General features: G+C 40.2%; 1 protein-coding gene across 1 annotated transcript in view; it reads right to left on the reverse strand.

Annotated features, from left to right (window-relative positions):
* Positions 1 to 3,012: 3,012 nt before the first annotated feature.
* Positions 3,013 to 15,819, reverse strand: part of LOC105528799 (F-box/LRR-repeat protein 17-like) — a 378,669-nt gene continuing 365,862 nt past the window's right edge. The window contains exon 6 of the mRNA XM_011965687.1: positions 3,013 to 5,837. Coding sequence (XP_011821077.1) covers positions 5,697 to 5,837 — 141 coding nt within the window. The 3' untranslated portion in view covers positions 3,013 to 5,696. The remainder of the gene's footprint in view (positions 5,838 to 15,819) is intronic.

The following is a 15,819-nucleotide window of genomic DNA, read 5'->3' on the forward strand; positions in this document are numbered from 1 at the left end:
AAGGTCTTGCTCTGTCACCCACATTGGAGTGCAGTGGTGTAATTATGGCTTACTGCAGCCTCGCCTTCCCAGGCTCAAGTGATCCTCCCACTTCAGCCTCTCAAGTGGGATTACAGGCATGTACCACTATGCTCGGTTAATTTTTTTTTAATAGTTTTTTTTTGAGTTTTTATAGAGATGGAGTCTTGCCACGTTGGCCAGGCTGTTCTCGAACTCCTGGGCTCAAGCAATCCTCCTGCCTCAGCTTCCCAAAGTGCTGGGATTACAGGCATGGGCCACTACACTTGGCTTAAATCCATTTGAATGTTGTTAGTCAGTAGCTGTTAATTTGCAGGGAGCCCTTAAAAAAATCCATGAATAGCCCAGGCTGAGAATGGTTACTTTCCTCACTATCTGCCTCTTCAATTTTTTGATTTATTTTAGTTCATTGTTTTTAAAAGGGCAGAGCCTTTCAGGGATCCAGGCTTTCCATGAGGTAGACTCTGATATGACTCTCAATTATTCACTGGCCCTAATGTTTCCACAAGTTCTCTAGGCTATCGTGATCAATATAGTCCCATATTCTGATTGTCTCCAGGCTTGTCTCGATAGAGATAAAAGTTTAGCTCATGCATCAGAGTCACCTGGAGGATTTGCACACAGATTTTGGGACCTTACTCTCTGAGTTTCTGATTTAGTAGGTCTCACGTAGGGCCCAATAATTTGTATGTCTAAGTTCCCAGGCGATGCTAATGTGATTGATCTGGGGGCTGTACTTGAGAACCACCTCTCTGGACTAGGTTGGTTGGCAAATTTTCTTTTTTCCTTTTTCTTTCTTTCTTTTTTTTTTTTTTGAGATGGAGTCTCGCTCTGTCTCCCAGGCTGGAGTGCAGTGGCACCATCTCGGCTCACTGCGAGCTCTGCTTCCCTTCCCAGGTTCACGCCATTCTCCTGCCTCAGCCTCCTGAGTAGCTGGGACTACAGGTGCCCGCCACCACTCCTGGCTAATTTTTTGTATTTTTAGTAGAGACAGGGTTTCACCGAGTTAGCCAGGATGGTCTTGATCTCCTGACGTCGTGATCCGCCCGCCTCAGCCTCCCAAAGCGCTGGGATTACAGGCGTGTGCCACCGCGCCCAGCCGGTTGGCGAATTTTCTCTGTGAAATGCCAGAGTAAATCTTTCTGACTTTGTGGATCACATGGCCTTTGTGGCAACCACTCAACTCTACTGTTGTAGCATGAAATCAGCCACAGAGAAGGCAACAACAAATGGATATGATTGTGTCCCAAGAAAACCTGATTACAAAGATATGTGTCTGGCCATGTTTGATCCAGGGGCCACTCCTTTGCTGATCCCTGTTCTAGACTGCTGTTCGAGCTTTGTCCTGGGCCACAGGGAACTTTCTTTTACTTTCTCGCAGGTATGTTGGTCACTGAAGAAGGTTTTTTTTTTTTTTTTTTTTTTTGAGACAGAGTCTCGCTCTGTCGCCCAGGCTGGAGTGCAGTGGCCGGATCTCAGCTCACTGCAAGCTCCGCCTCTCGGGTTCACGCCATTCTCCTGCCTCAGCCTCCCGAGTAGCTGGGACTACAGGCGCCCGCCACCTCGCCCGGCTAGTTTTTTGTATTTTTTAGTAGAGACGGGGCTTCACCATGTTAGCCAGGATGGTCTCGGTCTCCTGACCTCGTGATCCGCCCGTCTCGGCCTCCCAAAGTGCTGGGATTATAGGCGTGAGCCACCGCGCCCCGCCAAGAAGGTTTTTAAAAAATATGTTAATGAACATTTTTAGATGTTACACAGCAGAAAATCTTTCAGGATCTCCTTTCCACTATATTATTGTAAGTGGAAGTCCTGCATTTTAAATTTCTCGGGAGAACCCCTCTTGTTTGAATAACTTAGGGCAAGGCTTTTCTAGCAGATCTGATCTTCCCTACAAGTCCAATCTCTTTAGCAGGCCAAAAAACGTTTATGATTTGCCCTTGTTTTCTTCCAGGAACCTTCTCCACCTGCTGCCTCTATATAACATACATTCCTATTAAACTCAGTCACCTCAAGGGCCCTGCTCTTTCTGTGCTATCTCCTTTCCTCATGCCTTGGCACATACTTTTCCATTTTCCAGGTTGTCTTCCATTCCTTCCCCCAAGCAAGGCTGGTAAATTCCCGCTATTTCTCTAGCCTTCATGAAAAGCTCCTCCTCTGTGAAGCTCTCCCTTCCCAAAGCTGCTGCATGGCCCTAGATGCGCTCCCCATAATTATTCCCATCATTATATCTATTGTTCTCCACTGTTATTGCTAGTGCCCCAGAATGTCCCCTTGTTAGGCTGTAACTTGAGAGTGGGAGTTTCATTTATCTTTACATTTCCAGTGCCTATATTTGTCACTCAATAAATATCTTACGTATTTATTTACTTTGGAAAAATAGAATACGTGGCTATATAAATGATGACTGTTTAGGAAATGCGATTTTAAACAACTCACTTGATATGGTTTGGCTGTGTCCCCATCCAAATCTCATCTTGAACTGTAGTTCCCATAAGCCCCAGCTGTGGTGGGAGGGACCAGTGGAAGGCAATGTAATCGTGGGCGTGGTTTCCCCCGTGCCATTCTTGTGTATTGAGCAAGCTCTCGTGAGATCTGATGGTTTTATAAGGGGCTTCTCCCTTTGCTTGGTTCTCATTCTTCGCTCTCCTGCCACCTTGTGAAAAAGGACTTGTTTCCTTCCCCTTCTGCCACGATTTTAAGTTTTCTGTGAGTCAATTAAACCTCTTGCCTTTATAAATTACTCAGGTATGTCCTTACAGCAGTGTGAGAACAGACTAATACACACTTATTTAAATGCTTGAGGTTTTAATCTTATCTCTATAATCACCCGCCCAATTAGAACCTCCTAAACTCAGTCTCGTTTATTATTCTGGGTTAGTCAAACCTACATAAGTCTGTAGTGAAACACACAAAAGCACAGACCACTGCATGCATCATACCCAACCAGCATCAGGGCAGTCATTTATTGTCTCTAAAATAAAACAAAAGACACAGTGTTTTGTTTCTCTTTTATTGCAACCCATTGCAAGGTCAAAGATTCACGGAAATATAGAAACTACAAACCGGGTGAATTTTCTTTATCCACTCAAAAAGACATTAAAGACAAAGGACCAGAATTTTCCACTACAGCAATATATTTCATAGTCTTTATTCTGAAAATACTGTTGACATTTTGGAGAGAATAAAAAGCCCTGCACTAAACGTATTCACATGTATTTATGACATTCTAAGCAAAAAAAAAGAAACCCTATATTGCCCAGAAAAATTATTTTAAGCCTCATTTCAAAGCATCTAATGAGAACACATTCAATAACCATCACAGGATCACTCAAGGTGATGCCTTTTACTGGCTGGTTTTTTTTCTCTTTTTTTTTTTTGAGATTAATGCTTTGAGGCTGGATATGGTATTTCTATGGAGTTCTACAAATGTACCAAAGCAGTTTTCCAGATTATGTTGCATCAGGCTTTCTGGATTAGTCAACATTTTAGAGAATAAGTGCAAGTCCCCACCCCACCCCACCCCGCAAGCTAAAGCATGTTATAGTGCTGTACTTTAGATGCAAACAATGCAACGTTTAAAAAATCAATTATATACTCTGAAACCATTTGACAACCAAACTGTAACACTCCAAAGGTTATTACCACTTTGAACTGAAATGGTACCATCTATATCATAGATGGCTCTCCCTTCTTTTGTCTTTTTTAACTATTTAAAATATAGTATGACATATATAAAAATTAAACTTCTGCATATTCCCTCAAGCTACTATTACTATACATACTGTCTTATAAATTAGTTTGGATTAAAAATCAGTTAAAATATTGTGAAATAAGCTATTTCAGTGGTGGGGAAGTAGATACGAAAATGATGTAGTTCAATGTGTAAGAAGAAATACAGTTTATTAATGTTAAACAGCTTTTTTCTTACACAAATTTTATTCCCTTCAAATTAAATTAGAAACTCATTTAGTGACGGGAAGAACACTCATGGTGCTTACTGACTAGATTTCCTAACTGATTGGGATTAAAACAAAAATGCCACATCAGAAACATGTTGACATAATCAAAGGAAACAGTTGTTTACAAAAAAAGAGAATCATTAGAAATCAGTAAATGGCATTCAAATGTAAAGCTATCTTTTGCTTCTTACAGCTAATGTCATGTTAGCAATGTGAGACTTAAAGAAAGTGAAACTCAAACCTCAGTATATCTGTTAAAGACCAAATAACAGTTATATTCACTCAGGGAAAAATAAATAGCAAATTCACAAGTTAGGTTTTGTTTCTAGTTCTGCTGTGAAAGATAATCACTCTTTAGCTTAAAAAGGCTCCCTGATGTCCTCATTATAAATCTAGACACAGGAACAGTTATTTGAGCCTGAGTCCCTAATATGAATTAATTGTAAAGATGTGTTAAATCAAAACATATATTCATTTACTGATAGGTCTTGTCTTAACTGAAGCTGGCAATCTTTAATTAAACAAAGAAATGCTTATTTCTGACAAGTGTAAACAGAATTTCAATGAACGGATTTTCTAATTTTCTTTCTTAACTCATATATTAGCTAGCAATAGATCTTTGTAGTAGCACGAGAACTAGTCCAAAATGACAACATGCACATATCCAAAAAACCTGTTCAAAAACCCAAAGCAAAGCAAAAAAAGCAACAACAGTAGAAAGATTGTCTACTTATATCTCACTCATGAATCTTCTATTAATGTGACTACCCTCTCGTATCTCAGAAATACACTTTAATAATTACCAAAATTAAGAAAATAATGAAATGATCTGTACTTTTTAAAATAATTGCACACCATTAATTACATTGGTGGCTTCAATGCTAAGATTAGTTTCAAATATCATTAAAATATATCCTGACCAGTTACTATCCAGGAAATAAAAGCTAACACAATGTTAACGTAAAACCAACTAAAATATTTAGTGCTCAACAGAATGCATTTGTAGAATAATGTATAATTAATTTTTGTGAGCTGGCCAGGGGAGTTCAGATTGTTGCCTCCATATAACAAATTTAGAAAAGGCTTTATTCTTTCTAGTCCCCAAGTCACCTACCAGATAGCAAGTTGGCCACCTGAGGATGCATGGAGTTAGGCAGTGCCACAGTGGATAACATGCTACCTCGGTGGCCTGGAAGAAGGCTTCTCTGTCAGGAAATGATCTGGAGTAGATCAGAGCCCCGGTGTAGATGTGCACACATGTGTGAGTATGTGAGAATGTAAGTGCCTGTACGTGTAACATCACTTCTATTGTAGTCGTCATCAGCAGAAGTGCACAATTCATCCCATGTAAAAAGAAGGCCTTCTTATTTGGACATCTCCAAGTGGCAGCAATTAGAAGCTCAAAATAATACATCCAATTTTTTGACTCTATATTAAAAAAACTTTTTTTTTTTAAAGAGAAAGAAGCCTTTGAAGTTAAAAACTAAAAAGTTTGTGGCTTTCATAATCTTTAATTTCTAAGAAAAAAAGCCAGCTCACTTGGGAACAAATGACAACTGCACTTTTGGTATGCAGTATGCAAACAAGACACAAATACACATACTTGAACACATACAGACAGGCGACAGTTAAAACCCTTCCGAGAGATCAGCCCCCCAAATGTACAATTCTCCTCTGCTCTGCTGAATGGGTGCCAGCGGACTAGGCGGGGCAGGAGCGTTAGGAGGAGGCGGCAGACATGTTGGGGGTCCAGCCCATCTGATAGGCTCTCTCCAAGGTCCTCTTGCAGTCCTGCAGGACGGTGCTAAAGGTGATGTGGGGGTACTGCTGCACCAGCTGTTCCACCGTCACTTCGTTGACCTGCAAACAAAGAAGAGCCATCATCACGCACAGAGACCACCAACACCATGCTGCTGCCCACGCTCACTGATGTGCTGCGGCTGACTCACGGTGGCACAAGGAGCCCTGGCTTTGCTCCTCCTAGCGATGTGAGGAAGGGTTTTGTGAGAAGATATGTGTCCCCTTTCATCTGACCTTTCTGATCTCCCAGTAACACACCTGCCCTTAGGGATTTTTAAAAGACATAATATCAAGAAATCAAAAGTGTTTTCTAGAAGCATAGATGACTGTGATTTGTCAAGATCTTAACCATGTCCATTGAAAATCCAGTGCTTGGGAGGTGAAGAAGCAGTAAGATAGCTAATGTGCACTTGACTTCATCATCAACCCAACAGCCTTCTTAGGACAAAAATTGTGGAAAGCCGGAGAGGATACACAGGATTCCAGAAGTGTTGGGGAAGATGTTTATTTTTCTTCCCTTTAAATGTTAAGGTACTGCAAACTTCAAGTGCCTTTGTGAAAAGGGCTGAAATGTGAGGAATCAATAATTAAAACATACATGGATAGCAGGTCAGAGATGGCCCCAATAGACCTTAACCATCAAAGATACCACCTTGATTCTTGATTAGACAAGGCAATCAGACAGGCCTAATTAAAACTAACACCTTTACAATTGCTGTGCTGTGAAGGGATTAATTTGTCAATTATTTTTAAGCTGATTGCAGTGCATATCACAGAAGTAGACAGTTTTCTTCATCCTTTAGATAAATAAATGATTAACCTAAGAACCACAACTTTTAGGTAGCTTTATTTAAAATCTTTATTGAACACTTGAGCATTTTCAAATACATCAATATTTCATTTATACTGAGTAAGCTAGTCTGAAAGAAGGTACTTGTGATACACATTTTTGAGCATACCTCTTGATGTCCATTATTGGAAAAGATCAGGATCACTAGGAAAAACCTAAAACAACATCAAACCCTTGCTGTTTGCTTTGAAAGCCTGCTTAGAAGTATGATGATCATGAAATTCAGTTATCTGCACTTTTCTGAAATAGTATGATGTTTTCTAAGTGATCTAGAAAACTATGTTATCTGTTAATCTTTTTACATTATTGACACAGTTGATATTTCAACATTGTGTTGATGATACTAAATCTTTGCCAGAGCATTTCTCTATTTAAGAACTGCTTGTGTTTAAGTCAAATTTAACCAAGCCATATAACTAATTCTTTTTGTGATAAAGCTATGATTTATAACATTTTATTTTCAAAAGCTAATAAAATAATTTTGAATAAAAAAAGGAAAACTGATACACATATTGGAGTTGAAATATGAACTGATTAATTTAATATAATTTAAATGTGTGCTCTAAGTCTAGAGTTCAGACAGCTTGTAACAGTACATTTAGGAGTCATCTATCATCTGGCCTTGCCTATTCCTCTAGCATATGTTTGATACTATCCAGTCACTTGGCCTAGTTTCAGTTTATTAAGTTGTTCAAGTTCCTTCTGGTCTTGGGATCTTTACACATCCCTGGAATACTTTTTGCCCCACTTATCCATTATGATCCCTTTCTCATGCCTACTTCCTACTCATCTTTGAGTTCTTAGCTTCCATGTCATTTTCCCAGCAAATTTGGATCACTGCCTTATCTCTGCTCCCCTCACTAAGTTACGTAAGTATTCCAGATCATTCACTCTTTCAATACTGCCTACTTTTCCCTCAGAGTACTTATTATTGTACTAAGTGAATTTATGATTGCTTAGTTTAATGTCTATTTCTCTTGCTCCAATCTAAGATCTATAAGAACTATAATGAGCCAGGAATAGTTATGAGTGAGTGAATGCTAAAACAAATACAAACTACAAATAAAAAATAGAAATCCAAGAATAAGGCAAAGCCCGACACTGACACTAACATACTAATCAAGAAGGCCAACAATTTCTTGAGGAACTCATGTTCAGTTCAAGAATCTCCTCCTTCAGGGAAGCCCTCCCTAAGCAACCCAACCCAGAAGGTTGAGTTAGGCACCCCTTCCCGGTGCACCATGGCGGGCACCCTGCAAGGTCTGTCCTCTCTTTGAGCACTCTCACACTGTATTACAATTATCTGTCCACTTGCCTATCTCTTCCACTTGAATAGAAGTCTCTGGAGATTAAAGATTGGCCTTTTATCTTTAAATCTACTGGGCAGTTCAAAATAGAGAAGAACTATGGCAACTATGGTTCATATCATGGACTTTGGAAGCCACCAGAAACAGGTTTGAATCCTGCTTTCATGTTACTTCTTTTCTTTTTTAATCTACCAGGTTTTATTTTGATAAGATGTGATTAAGGAATCTAATTTTAGTTTAAAAAAAAAGTATACTTTAAGTTCTGGGATACATATGCAGAACATGCAGGTTTGTTACATAGGTATACACGTGCCATGGTGGTTTGCTGCACCCATCAACCCATCATCTACCTTAGGTATTTCTCCTAATGCTATCTCTCCCCTAGCCCCTCACCCCCCGACAGGCCCCAGTGTGTGATGTTCCCCTCCCTGTGTCCATGTGTTTTCATTGTTCAACTCCCACTTATGAGTGAAAACATATAGTGTTTGGTTTTCTGTTCCTGTGTTAGTTTGCTGAGAATGATGGTTTCCAGCTTCATCCATGTCCCTGCAAAGGACATGAACTCAGTCTTTTTTATGGCTGTATAGTATTCCATGGTATATATGTGCCACATTTTCTTTATCCAGTCTATCACTGATGGGCATTTGGGTTGGTTCCAAGTCTATGCTATTGTGAATAGTGCTGCAATAAACATATGTGTATATGTGTTTTTATAGTAGAATGATTTATAATCCTCTGGGTATATACCCAGTAATGGGATTGCTGGCTCAAATGTTATTTCTGGCTCTAGATCCTTGAGGAATCCCCACACTGTCTCATGTTACTTCTTTAAGATTTGGTTTTTCTCAACTGTAAAGACAGGATAAAAGTACTTATCATAGGACCGTTATAGGGATTAAATGTAATAATATGCCTAGCACTGTGACTCATATAAAAAGCCCACCATACAGGAGCTCTCACTATTGGAGGAGGCACTCAGTAAATGGTCACTGAATGAAAGAGTTAATTCATGATCTCTTAGGGCCACCAGTTCTCTATAGCGTTAATCAATATTGTTCCACCTCTAAGTTATCTCATAAAATAAACCTTGTTAACACTAGTTGTAATGTTAAAAATAAATTAATCACCAAGCAAAGAATAACTTTTAGAATGTTCTCCATGTACAAGAAAAATCTATTTTATCTTAATGCTTTATTGAGCAGATTCCAGAACTCTCCTTAATAACATAGTCTAGGTTTTAAGTAACTACTTTGGCATGGTTTGGATATTTGTCCCCTTCCCATCTCATGTTGAAATGTGATCCCCAGTGTTGGAGGAAAGGCCTGGTGGGAGGTGTTTGGTTAATGGGGGTCTGCCCATCATGGCTTGGTGCTGTCTTCAAGAGAGTGGGGGAGTTCTCTCGAGATCTGGTTGTTTAAAAGTGTGTGTGGCACCTCCCCCAACTCTCTCTCTTGCTCCCAGCCTCGCCATGTGACATATGTGACATGCTTGCTCCCCTCGCCTTCCGCCATGACTGTGTTTCCTGAGGCCCTCACCAGAAGCAGATGCCAGCATTGCACTCCTGTACACCTCAGAACCATGCGCCAATTAAATCCCCTTTCTTGATAAATTACCCAGTTTCAGCTATTCCTTTATGGTAATACAAACAGACTAATACATCACTGTCAGGAAATTCTTCCTTTTTTTAAACGGATGTTCCCCATGCTGCAGTTAGATGAGTTGCCTCCCTCCTGCCACAGACAAACAAAAGGATGCAGTTTTCACTAAGAGATGAAGTCATTTGGTCAGAGAGGAACCTTGGAAAATCTGCGTCACATTGCAAAGAAGTAAATGTAGTCCAAGCCATTTGGCATTCAAGGAAGTACTAACTAAAAATAAATGAGAAAAGAATGGAGCAGAGAAAACATTCAAACCCACTGTTAACGATATGAACTCTTTTCTATGGTACATCTTTTCCAATTTATACACAGGTTTGTACAGAGTTTTGTACCTAGGGTTGACAGGCAATTTGCTTTGGAGGGCCAATTAATTTAAAAGTAGAAAATATCTCTATGTGATAACTGTTTTCCAGGAAAAGGCACATAATTCACCTTAAGCAAACTTGATACATGAAGATAAGGATTTATGAAGTATACAAATTAGAGAATAATTGTTCACTTTAGTAAATAATTTCATGGTAGGGTTAATTTATTTTGCCAGCTTCCCCAGCATATTTTATATATCCTTTGATTTCCCAAAATGCAATTTACCTATTTCAGCTGCACAAAGTAAAATACATCTGTAGTTGAGAATACAGATGATGATGTGTTTGTTCTCTGGCTTTCACAGGTTTGGGGTAAGAACTGACAATAATTTGACTTTGTGTAACTGTATGAAAAATGGCACCAGTAATCCTCTGTGGATATAATGTATCTTCTAAGCAATCCTTTTGCTAACTGTACTCTGTAAATTCTAGGAAACAAAGCAGTGGGGAAAATGCAAATATTTCATTTTAGAGCTCTGTTGGGTAGAAGTTATTCAGGGGAAATACACGGGCTCCTATTTAGGGAGGGTTCTATCTTTTACTTACAATCTCTCCTGGCAATAGTGTGACAAATATTATACTACAGTTATGCTCATTTACTCCTCAGAAGCACACATTATGCTCACCTTTTCTTTGTACGGACTCCATAAGTGCTTTGGTGCCATAGAGGATTCAGGTAAGACACCAGCAGAGCCCAAATCCTTTTACATCGTTATGTCTACATGCACATTTCTGCAGACATTTTGTCATGCACAACTCCACTTGCTAGAATGAAAAGAACCTCTCTCTGTTCCAACTCATAAAATATATGTAATATAAAAAGGGAACATTACAGATGAAGCTTTTTTTTTTAAAATTTCCCCATGATCCCTGGTTTTCTGTATTCAATTTCTTTTCCTCTTGCTGAAAACTATCAATGGCAACTCCTATATGACACATGAGATTTAAAAAATGCAATGTATCTTCCTAAAAAAATATGCTGCACTGTCATTTGAAGAAATTACTGTGATTAAAGGGGAAAAAACCATGTGCCACAAGTTTTTTTTAAATATAAGAAAGACTGGATTTTATACTTCTCTCCAAATGCTGCATAACCATAATTTACATTTTCAAAATGGTTATAACTCTTTTTAAGGTAGTAGCAATTTGTCTGGTATTTTAATCTATTTTGAGTTAACATCTATTAGCACTTTGTGAAAATGTGAGGCAAATTGCTATGCTAATGAAGGTAAATCACACCACAGTTTCATGATATGGCTGCTGCTCTTACGGAAGGGTGAGGAGAGAAACTTCAGAGTTACAGAGAGTCAGTGTAACCAATTTATCTAGGCCATTACAGTCTCTTTATTAATTTCCCCAGAAAGTTCCAGATACGTGTAAACCCAGGCCTGACTTATCTCCTCAATGACACGTACTGTTCAATAGACGTCATTTCTGATAAAATTTGCAGAAGAAGCCATTTACATTAAGTGATTGTTACTTCCTTTTTAACTCAGGTTTTAAAAGAAGACATATTTATGATGGGGGAAAATATTTGACATCTGATTATATTAAAATCACAATTAAGACAAAACCACTTAAAGTTCTTGACAACAAGGAGAATTTCAGTCATCTCTTTGTTTTTAGTCCTACAGGCACTGTCTGGTATATTCTTGCCCATTAGAATACAGGCTCTATGAGACAGACGTTCTTGCTGGTTTTGTTCACTGTCAAATCACTAGCACATAGTATATACTCAATAAATATGTGTTGGCTAAATTCACATAGGAGTTGTTCAATGAATATTTGTTGAGTACATTAAAAAAGCACCAAATAGTACTGAGCCAGAAATTGTAGAGATAAGCTCACCTTGTTCCCAGACTGTTCAACTAGAGTGGTAGCAGTCTCTAAAGTCCTGATATTATGGCAGCCCCAAACTCCTTTAATCCTCTGAAGTTCATACCCATGGTGATTCTTTGCGCTATTGTCTTTTCCATCTGACATCACCAGATACCTCTTTCCAGATACATCTTCCCTAGAGTTTCCAATAATGTTGCACAGGAGACCAAAGCAGCTCATGATGGTGGTTTAGCAAGTTTTGCTGGGTCATGTGGCTGTCAGGGCGTACTCAGAAAATAACTAAGCTACGCTTTGGATTACCTGATGTCAACCCTCCACACTGGAGATCGTTCTTAAACCAGGTGTGTAGACTAAGAGGCATGCTAATGATCCTGGACACGAGTCAGTTTCCAAAACTTGGCAAAACCCCACACAGTTCAAAGGATTTGACACTGGTGTTTACAGCATCAGCAGCCTGCTCAAGACGGCAGGCCCAGGAAGGCAGATGATTTGGAAATTTTGCGACATTTAAGCTCCCTTTTAATGTCATAGTTACCTGATGGCAAAGAGGAAATTGTGGACAGGTCTCCTGACTCAAAACAAGGCCATTTCTAGCTTCTGATTTCTTGGGCTTTGGGAGTTGGTATGCCTTCACCCCTATGTGGAGGCAAGTGAAAATGTGAAGGGCTCTCTTTTTTCAGTTGGTTCTGCTGTCATGGTAGTGTTTAGTATCTGATGCCTCAGAAGCGTGCAATGAATGGCAATCTCAGATAAGCAGAAATTCTGCCACCAAAAATGCCCCATGCCCCCACTGCTGAACACATAGTATTAGGCTTTTGCGTGTTAAGAGACAATCAAACCCTTCTCTTCAGCGTGGTTTATTTTGGCAAAATACTTGAAAACAATTTGTTAATGTTTTACTCAAATAACCAATAAAGCAAAATAAAAGTATGTCTCTGTTCAGGCAAGGACGGGGAAGACAAGAAGGGAATAATATTCAGTGAATATCTATTATTTCCCAGACATCTAAGCATGAATACCCCTAATCAGATGGAATTTCTATTTCACAGAGCTAGTAAATGGTAGCTAGATTTTGAATTCAGGACCCTAACACACAGTGCTCTCTGCACTGTATCACATTGCCTGGCCCCTTAGGTAAGATGGTGTGGTATGGAAAGTGTCAGACTGGGGTCTAGCTGATCTCCTGCCCTGTAAACTATTTACTGACATTCTTTTTTTACTGAATATAAAAGAGATTGCAGTTTGCATATACATACATTTCAAAGTCCTTGACAGTGTTTTCAAAATGGCTGTTCTAAATGTAAATTATAATGGATCTCGCTTGGCCTGCAGAGCGGTCTATTGTGGAGCTGTGGGTTACCTGAGACTTTGAAGCATGATGGAAATGCGAAGAAGCTGCAGGACTGACAACAGGCCTTTGGATAGGCCATCCGTGACTACGCCAGAAACGGGCACTGCTTCCTTTCCCGTCTCTCACCCATAAAAACACTTTCCCTTGTTACAGAGGTAGGATGGCCTGCAAGCCAGATATGGCCCCTGCCTTCTTGTAGCTTATAACCCAGCAGGGGAGGAACAATGACACCAGCAACAGCAAAGCCCGGGAAGTGCTTTCTAGGGAAGTGCAGGTTGCTGCAGAAGGAAGCCCACAGTAGGCACCTGACCTGCTCCTTGAGGGCTGGAAAGGGCTTTCCAAATGAAGTGATATGTGGACTTCTGAAGGACAAGAAGGTGTCAGCCTGTGTACCATATCCACAAAATATGCACATATTATTCAGAGAAGAAAGGAAACCAGTTTATGAGCTAGAATAAAACAACTCATCAGGCGTTACTTTGTAAGCTATGCAATGTTTCTCCCGCCCCATCCAATGAACTCAAGTGTATACCTGCAGTAAGTTATTGTATCAAATAGCTCTGCTGTGAGGAAGGGAGGGGCAAAGAAGGTGGACCCCTTTATTTGCAGGCGGGAAAAGTAAAAGGCCCACAGTATATCTGTGAAGGCATCACAAATAGCACACTCAGCTCCTGCCTCCGAATTCAGGGCTTGGGCCTTCACACTGGCCTGTCATTCTTCACAGACTCCCTGCGTAATGTCACTCACTGCTAACAGCCCCAGAGGCTGACTCCTGGCGGCCCAGAAGCAGAGTGCTATCTCTGGGGCAATACGCCTCTGGAGCCTGCTTCTCTCCACGTTTCTTGGCTCTCTGGGAAACTAGTGGATATCTGTGGAACCTGGTATTCACTAGGTGCCAGCAAAAGTCATCGTGAACAATGCATATTCAAACAGACCTTAATGTGCTTTCAGCTGGTGCCCACAGGCTCTAAGATGGGCACATATTAAAAAGGATGAAATCAGGGTAATGTGAATTTTAGTAACACCCCAAATTTGCATGTAAATGAGGTGAGTCATCTAAGTGCAGTTTAAAATATTTTAAATAGGACACCAAGAAAAGAGAAAAAGAGCAGACGATATATTGATTTTTCCAGGATCCTGCACAGCTGACAACATGTGCCCGCTCTCTGCTGGCCTGTGTAGATTTTTATAATTCTATCTCTCTCCCTTTGCAGCAGGACTTCGCACGTCCCTGTTCAGGTGACATGCCACATTCTGCTGAGGTTTGCTATGGTGAGAGCAGGGAACTAGGAAACTGGTGCCTCTTCAACCTCTCACCTCTTTCTCTTCAGTGGCGAGGGTAAGCTTCCTACCTTAGCACTTGGCTCCTTTATTCTCCCCTGTAATCAGCTTCACATTCCCTTCCTTCCCTCTTCCTTTCTCAGACAAACCAAGGCCTTCTGCCATAAACCCTACAGTGACTCATATATAGCAAATTTATGATAAATGTTTACTGACATGAGATGAATTAAACTGTGTCTACAAGGGCAAGAAAGATACAAACAAGAATAAAGTGGTTGTCGACCCAACTGCTCATTAGAATTACCTGAAGATCTTTTAGAAATCCCAGTGCCCAGGCCATATCCTAGACCAGTTATATCAGAGTCTTGGTGGAGAGGGAGTCAGGCATCGGTAGTTGTAAAACTTCCAGGAGATTCCAAAATGCAGATCGGGGAGACCTACTGGTTTAAAGCCACTGACTGAAAAAGCTCCTAGAATGCACAGGTGATTCCTGTTCTTGGGGATCTGAAGGCAAGGTTGAACTAAGCACCTGCCCACTTCCCACGATATGACACCTCTGAGCTAGAGGTTCTGGGGAAAAGGAACTGTTGTTACTATAGCTTATTAGCCCTTCTTTTTTCAAATATTCATCACTGTCTGAAACAAAATATGCATTCTTTGAATGTGGTAAAAATGGACTGGCTTCCTCTCCTTCAGCATCAAGTCTTAGATCTCTCATTAGGCAAAGCCAAAGTTGGCCTCCATCTGATCTTCCCAAAAGCTAAGGGGAAGGAAAAAAAATTCTCCTATCCCCAGTTCTCACATGGACCTAGTGCTTCCTCAGTGGAAAATCCATGATATGGAAGGAGAGGGTATTCATGATTAGGTATTTAATTTTTTTTTTTTTTTTTGAGATGGAGTCTCGCTGTCACCCAGGCTGGAGTGCAGTGGCGCGATCTCAAGCGATTCTCCCGCCTCAGCTTCCTGAGTAGCTGGGACTACAGGCACGTGTCACCATACCCAGCTACTTTTTTGTATTTTTAGTAGGGACGGGGTTTCACTGTATTAACCAGGATGGTCTCAATCTCCTGACCTCGTGATCTACCCGCCTCAGCCTCCCAAAATGCTGGGTTAATACAATTTTAAGAAAAGAAATTTTAAGAAGAAAAGTTGACTATCTCATTGGAGCCTAAAAGCAACTTGCTAAATCTGGGAGTCAGCTGACCACAGAGCATCCATAATGTACGATGCTTCATGCGTGAACCTCATACCGGTAGCCTGGGGTCTTTAAGGATGTGTTTTTCATACAGAGGTAAGAAATAGTACTCTTGGGTGGCAAAAAAAAAAAAAAAAAAAAATTCACAAAAAACAAAAAACAATACAATAAGACAGATACTGAGAATGCAATGAAC

The sequence above is a fragment of the Mandrillus leucophaeus genome, unplaced genomic scaffold (assembly GCF_000951045.1).
Source record: "Mandrillus leucophaeus isolate KB7577 unplaced genomic scaffold, Mleu.le_1.0 Scaffold733, whole genome shotgun sequence".
NCBI lineage: Eukaryota > Metazoa > Chordata > Mammalia > Primates > Cercopithecidae > Mandrillus > Mandrillus leucophaeus.